At 40.5% G+C, this 13,534-nt stretch overlaps 1 protein-coding gene across 14 annotated transcripts in view; it reads right to left on the bottom strand.

Moving 5' to 3' along the window:
• Window positions 1-13,534, bottom strand: part of LOC126458388 (protein bric-a-brac 2-like) — a 419,174-nt gene that overhangs the window by 378,610 nt on the left and 27,030 nt on the right. For all 14 annotated transcript variants that reach the window (XM_050095386.1, XM_050095393.1, XM_050095390.1 and 11 more), the window contains exon 3: window positions 2,358-2,573. In XM_050095386.1, coding sequence (XP_049951343.1) covers window positions 2,358-2,573 — 216 coding nt within the window. The remainder of the gene's footprint in view (window positions 1-2,357; window positions 2,574-13,534) is intronic.

Below are 13,534 nucleotides of genomic sequence, written 5' to 3' on the forward strand. Positions count from 1 at the left end.
ACACAATGACCACTGTCTCTAGCCACAGAAATGTTTCTTTATTAACACTTGCACTGTAAATTAGACTGTGCCTAAGCAGTGCAATGGTATTTCCGTAAGTGTTCTCTTCTTAACAATTCTGTAAAGCTTTCAAGCAACATTGTTAAGGTTCTCGTGATCACTTAATGATAAATTGCCTGTTGGCTTCTGTCTCGGGTTCTTTGGCCGTTGTTCGTATGATGATTTTTGGCAGTTTGTCTTTCAAGCAAACATCTGCTTCATTTTTGCAACATTATCTGAGTGTATTACAAGAACTATATAGTTATTTTCTTGCATTATTTTCATTTGAAGATCAGCATCTACAATATCATTCGGATGTCTGAATTTAGTGTTGTTTACATTGTAATACACAACATGTAGACAAGGATGCAGTGTGTCTTGGCTGGTGGTCCAATGGTAGGGCCGAACTTTATTTTGTAGCCCAAATGAGTAATTTTCAGTAAAACCACCAGTTACGAGAAATTTTGGTAATTAATTTTGTATAAGCAAAACATAAGTGTTACGAGAAGTCTGAAGTTAAAACTTATGAGTGTAGTTCATTAAAAATTACCATGTATCTGTGTATACTTCTCTAACAGATGGGAATGCACATGAGGACAAGCCTATAAAAATAACTGTACGTAACTGTAAAACGTAGTTGCAAAATATTTTTGCAAAAACAAAGTTACATTTAAAATAAAGTGATTTGCGAACTCACCAACCAACCTCACAATAACACTATTTCATGGGAGATGACAAGCTGCACAACATTGTACAGATCTTACAAATCTAACATTATATAGAATATGATAATAATCACAACAGATTTAAAATGTTTTAGTCTTAAGTTCTGTTTAAATAAAATATATATGCTTTTTAACCCCTTAATACCTAAACAAATTTCTAGATGGAAGATAAAAATAAAAAATTGTCACCCCTTAGAGGTATCCACAACACTCCAGTGATTACAGCACTTGTCAGAAACATGAGTAGCTTCCACGCAGAATGCTACCGGCACTAGCATTAAAACACAGTTAACCATCCAATTATCAGCACTGCACTGATATGATATGAATTCCTGACACTCACCATTAAGGGGCTGTTTTCATTATTTTACAAGGACAACTTTCTGTGTTGTGTTTCTATTGCTAATAAAGAAATATAAATAAAGAAAATAAAAGACAGTGTGCCTGTGGACACCCCCCCCCCCCCCCAAAAAAAGCATGTGAGCGCGAGTACGCACGCACGCGCACACACACACACACACACACACACACACACACACACACACACACACAGTTACATTGTGCCGGCTGAACACAAAATGCTAGGATTGCAGTTTGGCAAGTGGATTGGCATGAGGGGTTGTGTTGGGTGGAGTGGGTAGAGGGAGAAAGAAGCGAAAAAGCAGGAGGAGGTTACAGAGGCATAACTGGCAGATTGAAGGATGGTAACAGGTGTGCGAGATATGAATGCAGGAGGGACAGGCAGCTTGTGCATTGGCTGTGAATGTGACAGATGGGCACAGGAGCCGGTGAGTTCATGTGGAGCATGTCGACAATGACGAGGAACTGGTGAGTTTGTGTGGTGCATGACGATGATGACATAGAAGTGTGGACTGGGAGGGGGTGACAGGACAGAGGAGGGGAGACTGTTGGGTAGAAGGAGTGCAAGCAGTGGGTAAGTGGAAACTGAGGCCAGGACGACTAAAGGAGCAAAGGATGTATTACAAGGATAGCTCCCATCTGCACAGTTGTTGGTGGGGAGAAGTATCCAGACGGCATGGGTTGTGAAGAAACAATGGACCTCTAGCATAATTCTCAGCAGCATTTTCTGCCACTTTGTCTCTTGGTCTTGGACACACTTTGACAGTAGCCATCGATTTTGGTGGACAGCTAGTTGATGACCATACCCACATAAAATGCTGTGCAGAACCTGCAGAAGGGCTGGCATATGGCATAGCTGCTTTCACAAGTGGCCCTGCCTGCCTATGACAGGACTAGAGTAAGATGTGATGGGTCAGTGAATTAGGCAGGTTTAAGATAGATAACATGGAGGATTGCCTAAAAGTGAAATATAACGAGGTCTGAAAGAACAGAACAAAACAAGAAAAGTTATGATACGAAAAAATGAGAAATAAATTTCACCTAATGTTAAATGCATGCACAAGCAGTATGATGTTCAAATAAGTACAAAAGTGCTCAGAATAGTTTCAGGATATTATTATAGCTCAGGACAAATACTGAGAGAGCCTTAAGAACAGAGAGAAACAAAAGAGGCACCTGAGCATTTGGACGTCTATACAATGAACCTACACAGTAAAAATACTGAGGTCTCACCTCACTCTCTGGCAGTGGACTACTGTCCCTCTCCTTTTCCTTGCCCTTATCCTCAGAGAGGCCCTGCACTGCCAACAGTTCTGCTGTTGTCAGAAAGGAAGTGAGCTGCTCCTGCATCACATTCACCTCTCCATGGTACATGAAGTCTATCAGAGCCACCAGGTCTTCAAATTTGACATTGCGAAAAATTATCACAGGATGTTGGCAAGGATTTTCCTGTAAAGAAAACATACTTTATAGAACATGACATACTTCAGTATCACTACAAAAAGAGGGAGTAGTATCATCCAAAAACACCAGCAAATTGTAAATACTGCTCATCCAGCCGCCCTTTTCCATCTCAATAATGTAGAATGGGAATAATTCAGTTTTTTATTACTCTCTACTACGAGTTCCCTACACAATCCTTAAATGTGTTGTATGAATTATTTAACGGGAATGGATTTTAGTTATTTGTTTTATCTTTTTGGGCAAATTATTATACAATTTTAATCCCTAACTAAAAATGTTGTTTTGAGTTTCTCATCTGTGTTTCTTTGATAAACGTCCAAAACAGTTCTTGTTCAGTGATCGTGTATAGAACTATTAATGAAATACTAATGTTTTTCCTGGTAGCAGCAGAGAGGTAGATGTACTAATCTGGCAGAGTAAGGATATTTAATTTCTTAAATAGTTCTTTTAGTTATTATTCTTACAGTCCCTTAACACCAGTCTGAAAATTGTGCCCATGTTTAGTGCATTTGATCCCCAGCAAAGAATTGAGCATAGAGAGGAATAGTGCGTCACCATAATTCACTGGCATAGTGATGATAGGGCCCCAAGAGCATAATATACCAATGACATTCTCTTTGCCAGTATCTTTGTATGTTCGTTCCGTATCAACTGACAATCAATATGCATCCCTAAAACTTTGTGTTTGCTACACTGCCTACAGATTTATCACTTAAAGTGATGGAATTGTTTCCCCTATCATTACTGAAGTTCATAATATTTGTTTTCTTTAAGTTGAATGTTAACTTATTACATTCTACCCAATCGTAAATGTTTATTTATTTATTCACACATCAAATTCCGAAAGACCATACTGAGGAGCAAATCTCCAAGGTCATGGAATGTGTCAGTACATGAAATTACAACGTAAGAGTAATAACAGATAAAAATAAAATGTTTATGAACCCAAAAACAGTCAAGTCATAAGTTTCAGAAAACGCAGTCAACAATATAACATAAGAACCAGCTTAATTTTTCAAAGGAACTCCTCGACAGAATAGAAGGAGTGACCCATGAGGAAACTCTTGAATTCTGATTTGAAAGTGGATGGATTAGGGTTGGGTTGTTTGGGGGAGGAGATCAGACAGCAAGGTCATCGGTCTCATCGGATTAGGGAAGGACGGGGAAGGAAGTCGGCCATGCTCTTTTAAAGGAACCATCCCAGCATTCGCCTAGAGAGATTTAGGGAAATCACTGAAAACCTAAATCAGGATGGCTGTCCGTGGGATTGAACCGTCGTCCACCTGAACACGAGTCCAGTGTACTAGCCACTGTGCCACCTCGCTCGGTGCGCATGGATTACTGCTAAGATTTATAAATTAGCGTGGTAGCTAACTGAAAATGGTTGCAGCAGTTTACTGCACACCTTTCTGCAGAAGAGTTATGGGAGTCCGATCCAAATGCAGGTTGGATTCCTGCCAGGTATTAACAGAGTGAAATCCGCTTATTCTTGGGAATAAGCCGATACTGTTAACAAGAAATGGCAATCAAGAATACATGTATTGAGAGGCCAATGTCAAAATACTCAGACTAGTGAACAGCGGTCGACAAGAGGTTCACGAACTTACACCACTTATTGCCGGAACCGCCCATTTCTGAGTCAAAAATATCCTTTTAGGATGGGAAGCGTTACCACAAAATATAATACCATACGACATAAGCAAATGAAAATAAGCAAAGTAGGCTAATTTTCGTGTCAAACGATCACTTACTTCAGATACTCAAATAGTAAAAATGGCAGCATTAAGTCTTTGAGCAGCATACTGAGCATGAACTTTCCACAACAGTTTACTATCTATCTGAACACCTAGAAATTTGAACTATTCAGTTTCACTAATAATATGCCCATTCTGAGAAATTAAAATGTTGCATTTTGTTGAATTGTGTCTTAGAAACTGTAAGTACTGAGTTTTACTGTGATTTAGCTTTAGTTTATTTTTTGCAAGCCATGAACTTATGTCATGAACTGCACTGTTTTAAAGCAAGCCAATGCTGCATGCAACATCCTTTGCTACCAAGCTACTGTCATCAGAAAACAGAAATATTTTAGAGCTACCCATAATACTAAAGGGCATATCATTTATATAAATAAGGAACATCACAGCCATTCTCAACACTGTGAATAATGACATTTGCTGTCTGTTGTTAAAGTAAGAGGTGAACAAATTGTGAGCTACTCTTCATATTCCGAGGTGAACCAATTGTAAGGTACTCCCCGCATTCCAAGTTGAACCAATTGTGAGCTACTCCCCGTATTCCAAAATGGTCCAACTTCTGGAGCAATATTTTGTGATCAACACAATCAAACGCCTTAGTTAAATCAAAAAATACGCCCAGAGTTCGAAACCTTTTGTTTAACCCATCCAGTACCTCACAGAGAAAAGAGAATATAGAATTTTCAGTTGATAAATGACTTCTAAAGCCGAACTGTACATTTGATAGCAAATTATGTGATATAAAATGATCAATTATCCTTAAATACATATCCTTTTCAATAACTTTAGCAAACACTGATGGCACAGAAATAGGTCTAAAATTGTCTACATTATTTACTACTTACTACACAGAAAAAAAGGAAAAGCTACAAATATGGCTAAGTACATGGCTAACATGTGCAGCACAGTACTTTAATATTCTGCTAGGCACTCCATCATATCCATGAGAGTCCTTAGCCTTCAGTGATTTCATTATTGACTCAATCTCACCCTTGTCTGTATCACAGAGGAGTATTTCAGACATCACTCTCTGAAAGAGTTATATGATTCCCTGCAGAAACTAAAATTTTATTTAATTCACCAGCAATGCTCAGAGAATGATTGTTAAATACTGTACATATATCTGATTTATCAGTTACAGAAATATTTTTGCTACGAACTGACTTTATATCATCGACCTTGTGCTGTTGACCGGACACTTCCTTCACAACTGACCACATGGTTTTAATTTTATCCTGTGAATTAACTATTCTATTTGCACATCACATACTCTTTGCCATCCTAATAACGTTTTTAAGCATCTTACAATACTGTTTGTAATGGGCAACTGTAGCTTGATTGTGACTACTACTAACATTTTGATACAATTCCCAATTTGTTCTACATGGTATCCTTTTATCCCACTAGTCAGCCACCCAGGCTGCCTTTTACTGCTAGTACCCCATTTAGAATGTTCTAATGGAAAGCAACTCTTAAAGAGCATGAGAAATGTGTTAAGGAATGCATTATACACTCCTGGAAATTGAAATAAGAACATCGTGAATTCATTGTCCCAGGAAGGGGAAACTTTATTGACACATTCCTGGGGTCAGATACATCACATGATCACACTGACAGAACCACAGGCACATAGACACAGGCAACAGAGCATGCACAATGTCGGCACTAGTACAGTGTATATCCACCTTTCGCAGCAATGCAGGCTGCTATTCTCCCATGGAGACGATCGTAGAGATGCTGGATGTAGTCCTGTGGAACGGCTTGCTATGCCATTTCCACCTGGCGCCTCAGTTGGACCAGCGTTCATGCTGGACGTGCAGACCGCGTGAGACGACGCTTCATCCAGTCCCAAACATGCTCAATGGGGGACAGATCCGGAGATCTTGTTGGCCAGGGTAGTTGACTTACACCTTCTAGAGCACGTTGGGTGGCACGGGATACATGTGGACGTGCATTGTCCTGTTGGAACAGCAAGTTCCCTTGCCGGTCTAGAAATGGTAGAACGATGGGTTCGATGACGGTTTGGATGTACCGTGCACTATTCAGTGTCCCCTCGACGATCACCAGTGGTGTACGGCCAGTGTAGGAGATCGCTCCCCACACCATGATGCCGGGTGTTGGCCCTGTGTGCCTCGGTCGTATGCAGTCCTGATTGTGGCGCTCACCTGCACGGCGCCAAACACGCATACGACCATCACTGGCACCAAGGCAGAAGCGACTCTCTTCGCTGAAGACGACACGTCTCCATTCGTCCCTCCATTCACGCCTGTCGCGACACCACTGGAGGCGGGCTGCACGATGTTGGGGCGTGAGCGGAAGACGGCCTAACGGTGTGCGGGACCGTAGCCCAGTTTCATGGAGACGGTTGCGAATGGTCCTCTCCGATACCCCAGGAGCAACAGTGTCCCTAATTTGCTGGGAAGTGGCGGTGCGGTCCCCTACGGCACTGCGTAGGATCCTACGGTCTTGGCGTGCATCCGTGCGTCGCTGCGGTCCGGTCCCAGGTCGACGGGCACGTGCACCTTCCGCCGACCACTGGCGACAACATCGATGTACTGTGGAGACCTCACGGCCCACGTGTTGAGCAATTCAGCGGTACGTCCACCCGGCCTCCCGCATGCCCACTATACGCCCTCGCTCAAAGTCCGTCAACTGCACATACGGTTCACGTCCACGCTGTCGCGGCATGCTACCAGTGTTAAAGACTGGGATGGAGCTCCGTATGCCACGGCAAACTGGCTGACACCGACGGCGGCGGTGCACGAATGCTGCGCAGCTAGCGCCATTCGACGGCCAACACCGCGGTTCCTGGTGTGTCCGCTGTGCCGTGCGTGTGATCATTGCTTGTACAGCCCTCTCGCAGTGTCCGGAGCAAGTATGGTGGGTCTGACACACCGGTGTCAATGTGTTCTTTTTTCCATTTCCAGGAGTGTATTTGTCATCTACGTTTTTGACACTATAAACATCCTGCCACACTTTTTCCACGCCGAGGTTTAAAAAACTCTCTACTGCCATTGGATTAGCTTTCCTATATAGTTTGTAATTATATGTGACATTTGTTTGAGTACAAAAGCATTTTAGTGTTAAAATTTGTGCATTATGGTCTGAAAGGTCATTCACCTTTTTACTAACAGCAGGCCCATCTAGTAATGAAAAGTGAATAAAAAATATTGTCTATGGTTGTGCTACTGTTCCCCTGCACCTTAGTTGGAAAGATCAGTCTGCATCAGATCATATGAATTTAGGAGATCTACCAACATCCTTTTTCTTGCACAATCACATACAAAATTAATACTGAAGTCACCACATACAACTAAGAGAATTTCATTTACCTTCTCTACAAATAATTCTGGCAATTTAGCAGTGGATATAATGTTACTGTCATCAGCACAGAGAATGTTTTTTCAATGTCTTATATTGCCTGGAAAGTTACTGATACATAAAAACAGGAGTGGTCCTAACGTACCACCCTGAGGAACACTACGTTAAAATGTTTTGAACATGATAATAGTTTCACTAAAAATATATCACCATCTTTGGCATGGACTATTTATATTTCTCCCTATTTCCAACATATGACTGGAACCAGATGCTGCTCCTGCACCTAGTGCCAGTTTTTTATGCTCTACAGTGCCAAAAGCCTTGGACAGGTCTAAAAATACGCATATAACAAAGTCATTCTTGTTGAGACCTTCAACTATCACAACCGTAAATTCCGATATTGCAGAACTTAAACTTTGAAACCAAAACATCACTTTACTACTAGGGTTGTATTTATCCTCCTTTGTCCTTATGTAGCATATATGCTACATATAACTTTCATTTTTTTCTATTTCAGGAAGTGGACTCAATCTGCCTCAATGAAGCGTACATTTACATCATGTTCTTTCTGTATAGTATTTTTATTTCCGAAGCTCCCAGTAGGTGGTGGCATCTGCTTGAAGAAATCAGTTTATCCCAGTTCACAATGTCAGCATACCTTTGGGAAATACACGTGATTTCTGATTGTTTTCAGTAATTTTGAATCATAATGTGTTTATGATATGCAGAAATACGCTAATCTACCTTGTTGTTGTTGTGGTCTTCAGTCCTGAGACTGGTTTGATGCAGCTCTCCATGCTACTCTATCCTGTGCAAGCTGCTTCATCTCCCAGTACCTACTGCAACCTACATCCTTCTGAATCTGCTTAGTGTATTGATCTCTTGGTCTCCCTCTACGATTTTTACCCTCCACGCTGCCCTCCAATACTAAACTGGTGATCCCTTGATGCCTCAAAACATGTCCTACCAACCGGTCCCTTCTTCTGGTCAAGTTGTGCCACAAACTTCTCTTCTCCCCAATCCTATTCAATACCTCCTCATTAGTTACGTGATCTACCCACCTTATCTTCAGCATTCTTCTGTAGCACCACATTTCGAAAGCTTCTATTCTCTTCTTGTCCAAACTGGTTATCGTCCATGTTTCACTTCCATACATGGCTAAATCTACCTTATACTATTGAATAAGTGATAGTTTATTTCATGACAACAATATCACGATACATCTTTTCCAATGTAGCACTGTATCTACATTTGGCAGCAACCTATACTTTCACATTCACAAGAGAGAATGCAAGAGAAAGAATAGAATGAAGAAGAAGAATGTGATGACAAACATGATGCAGTTCCAATAAGGAACCGGCCTAGAACACCACAGCCTGTGCCATCACCAACAGCAAGAAATTTGAAATGCCTTAAATCTATCGGAGATCCTAGGGGGGGAAAAAAACTGTTGCCCGTGTATGTTGCCTTGGATGTAAATAGTTTCACATCTGTACACTGCGCTATGTGCAAAATATATCTCTGTTTCACAAAATAAGAACTGTTTTTGCAATTCCATAAAAATAGCAGTACCACAAAAATTTTCTGAGTGTTTCACATATACAACATTTTGTGCTACTCATAGAAATATATTTTATGTATTTCTATTGTCAGGAAATATGTTTTATGTATTTCTATTGTCAGTTTTCCATCAAAGCAACACCTGAACACATTTTATTACAAGGATAGCCTATAAAGCATATTTGAATATTAATGTAGTGCAAGCCTTAACTATTTTGATCAATCACATGAGTTTTTTACATTTAGTATTTTAGCTTTATTTTGTCCAATAACAACCTATTGACCACGAACATAAACTTTTAATTTATAAAATCTAAGCTCAGGACTGAGGAGGTTATCAGGCAAGTCATAGGTCTGTATTTTATGATTGATTCTTTTTGAGAAAGATGACAACAGAGAAAATGGCTTGTAGTTTTAATTATTTTCCCTTATTAACTTACTCTTGTAGGGTGATAATTTTCTATGCTTTAGATAATCTGTGAAAATGACTGAATTAAAAAGATTTGTTTAGTATGTTTGTTGATGGGGGTTTGTATGCTGTAAATGCAGAACAGAAATTGACACATAATTTAGGCCTGCCCATCTCCTTTTTTTTTTTCCTGACTTCTGTTTTGGGGAAATTTTGATGTAATTTTTCTGGAATATCAGTAAAAAGCAGCCATTACAAAATTCAGTAAGGAAAGTCTGGGCAGAATATACAAAATTTAAAGGAGATCACTCAGCAAACAGCAGAAATACTGAGTCATTGTACACACAAAAGACAAAGAAAACTTGCTATTTTTCAGAACAAATCCTTTTATAAGCTGTAGTACACACACACACACACACACACACACACACACACACACTTCTCCAGCCAGTGCATGCCCGTCGAAGTCTCTGTTTCCGCTATTTGGTGAGTGGTCTCCTTTACTCCTAAATCTATAACAAAATTTGCTAGTTCCTGTTTATTTTTAATTAATCTACTCTTATCTTTGATTTGTATGAGGAGCAGTCAAATGAAATGTCAGTGACAGAAAAAAGTAAGTAAACTGTTCATTATTTCAAAAGTGTCTGCAGCTTATGGTCTTGCGGTAGCATACTCGCTTCCCGCGCACTGGGTCCCGGGGTTTGATTCCCGGCGGGGTCAGGGATTTTCCCTGCCTCAAGATGACTGGGTGTTGTTGTGTCATGTTCATCATCATCATACATCCCCATTACAGTCAGAGGAACGCAATGGCAAACCACCTCCGCTAGGACCTTGCCTAATACGGCGGTGTGGGTCTCCCGCATCATCCCCTACGCTCCTCGGAGTATGGGACCTAATCATCATCATCATTTCAAAAATAATCACAGTAATTGCTAATATATTTATCCCACTATGAGACAAGCTGCTTAATGCCTTCATCGCAAAATGTCTGTGGTTGCCTACAGAGCCATGATTGTGCCCAGGCATGCACTTCTTTTTTCAAAGCAAACTGACAGCCACAAATGTCTTGCTTCAGGGTTCCAAAACATGGAAATCGCAATAAGGAGAGACCAGAACTGTATGGAGGATGTGTAAGGGCTTCCAAGTGAAATTTCTGTAGCATACTCTAAACAGCCTTTGCGGCAGGTGTAAACTGTAAATTTAGCTGCACTTGTGGAACTTGGAGACAAAATGCTTCGCGATGTGATTATCCAGGACCTTGCAGGCAACAGAATATGGGCTGAGATTCTAAAGAATGGCAAACCCTGTCCCAATGATGTACTTAAAGTAATCGAAGCTCATGAAGTACAAGACCTCGCAGACCTGACTTTCATGTGCTTATTGCAACGCTCACCAAGCCTGGTTCTAAGCAAGCTATGCCCCAACTAGCTCATGTTAACAACAGCTGCAAGCCACAGCATAAGCAGGATAGGAGGCACCCCACCTTTTATACTGCAAATTCACACACTCCAAAACACTGCTTCTTCTGCCAAAAGGAACACTGATATTCTCCCAAGTCATGACACACAGCTAGTGTGCCTCCAAAAAAGCACAAAGTAGATTCTGTTCCACTTCAATGCAGATTTGAGCACATGGAAGTTAATATGATCTCACATTCTGAATCTTTGCCTTCTCTGCCTGGTAATACTCAAACGAACCACAGGCGCACGCACACGAATCCCAAAGCAACATGCACAGTGCAAGACTTGGCTAATTCAAATCAGTTCTTCTCGCATGGACAAACAGTAAACAGCTCTCTCTCTCTCTCTCTCTCTCTCTCTCTCTCTCTCTCTCTCTCTCTCTCCCCCCCCCCCCCCCAAAGAAAAGAGGAAGAAGAAATATCTAAGAGATAGAACTGATAGCCATATTCAGAGAACACACTGCAAATTATTCATAACCTTACAGATCTACAATCACTCTGAACCTTTTCAGTCAGCTACTCACATGTCAGACACACTGATTAATCAAACTTCTTAAGAGAAATTGGGAAATTCTCAGCTTTAAAAAACTATATCAAAATCTCTCAGCCTACAACAGCAACGTCTCCATTCTTGAGATGTGCACTTTGCAAGCAAAATATTGAAATACAATTGTATCAGTGTAATTCACAGTAGTTCAGTCATGCTCAAGTGCTAATATTTTTAAGGATGCATTTGATTTGAGTGGATTAGATATTCAGAACAATGTGCAAGCTACTGATACACAAGTTTCCGATGCCAGCATTCATCAACTGTGTGAAAAAGATGGACACACTGGGACACGCAAAGACTTTTAAAGTGCACATTACACCTCAAAGGTAATGCTCAAGCACAATTTTATCGAGCACACCCAGTGCCCTGAGCCATTTGCGACAGAGTTGCTTCTCAGCCCAACTGATTAGAACAAACTGGTGTCTTGAAAGATATTTCTGCTCATTGATGAGCATCTCCTCTGGTTATCACATGAAAACTGAATGGGAAAAAAATCAGAATTTTTGCCAGCTTGAAAGTCAACTATTAACTCTCCAACAGTTAGTGAATCTTACCGCTTCCAAGTATTGAGATAATTATAGATCACCTAGCAGGTGGACAATTCTTTTCTGAAAATAATCTGGCCAATTCTTATCTTCCACTTCCCCTTGATGAGGAAACGAAAAAATTTATTGTGATAAATACTTGTAAGCTTGTATCAATACTACTGTCATTCTTCAAAAGCGCATCTGCTCTTGGGTTACTTCTAAGCTTTCTTGAACAAGTGACATCAAAAGTTCCACCATGTTCAAATTATTTGGATGACATCAACATTATTTCTGCATAGACATTGGTACTGCACCTGAAAAATTTGTAATATCTTTTTCAAGTTTTAACCGTAAGTGATCATTTTTCAATACTGAAACTGTATATTTGGGACATTTCATTGAGGCCCATGGTGCCCATCCCTCAACTAAGTATTTAGGGGCTATCCAGAGATTACCTTCTCCTAAAAATGTAAAAGAACTACAGGTAGCTCTGGGCAAACTGAAGTACTATATCACATTTATTCTGAATGCAGCACAAAGTGCTGCCCCTTCACATTGTTCTGGCATAAAAATTTTCCTTTCTAATGGGCTGGAGAATACAAACAATCATTTCAAAAGTTGAAACATGCATTGCTTCGTCAGCCTTGCCTTATTTATTTCAATTTGCAAAAAGCCAGTGGTGCTTGCAGTTGATGCATCATCACGTGGCACAATGGCAGTTTTACCTCATGTGGTCAACAACTTTGAATGCTCCATAGCATTCGCGTCTAAAGCCGCATCCACAGCAGACGTGCTGCACAGTGCAGAGCCATGCACAAATGTGTGGCGCAGAATGGAGCAGGGTGTTCATAGGCATACAACATTGTTCCCACGAGTGCACGTGCATAAAAAAATAAAATAAAATAAATGGAAAATGATACATGCCGTCCAAACAGAGCCTTGCACAAATGAAACATTTCCTTTGATGTACTGACACTGCATGAAACATGTTCATTATTGCACAGAGCATCGCAGTTCGACCACATGCGCTGAGCCTCTTTTTTTGGTTTTGCACAGCACAAACCTGTGTGGACACAGCTTAAGATGTTGAACAAGACCCAAGTTAATTACACTAAGCTGCAAGGAAGCCTTAGCCATCACATACAGTGTCACAAAATTCCATATCAATATCTCCAGGGCAGAAAATTTTTTCTTGTGATGGATCATAAGCCACTGACTGCTCTTTTACATCCAACAAAAGAAGTGCTTGATCATACAGCACAGAAGCTGCTGTGTTTGGTCACTAGTTCTTTCAAATTACCAGTATGAAATTCTCTATTGCCCTATGACAGAGCAAGCAAATGCAAATACACTGGCTCACTTACTT

The sequence above is a fragment of the Schistocerca serialis genome, chromosome 2 (assembly GCF_023864345.2).
Source record: "Schistocerca serialis cubense isolate TAMUIC-IGC-003099 chromosome 2, iqSchSeri2.2, whole genome shotgun sequence".
Classification (NCBI taxonomy): Eukaryota; Metazoa; Arthropoda; class Insecta; order Orthoptera; family Acrididae; genus Schistocerca; species Schistocerca serialis.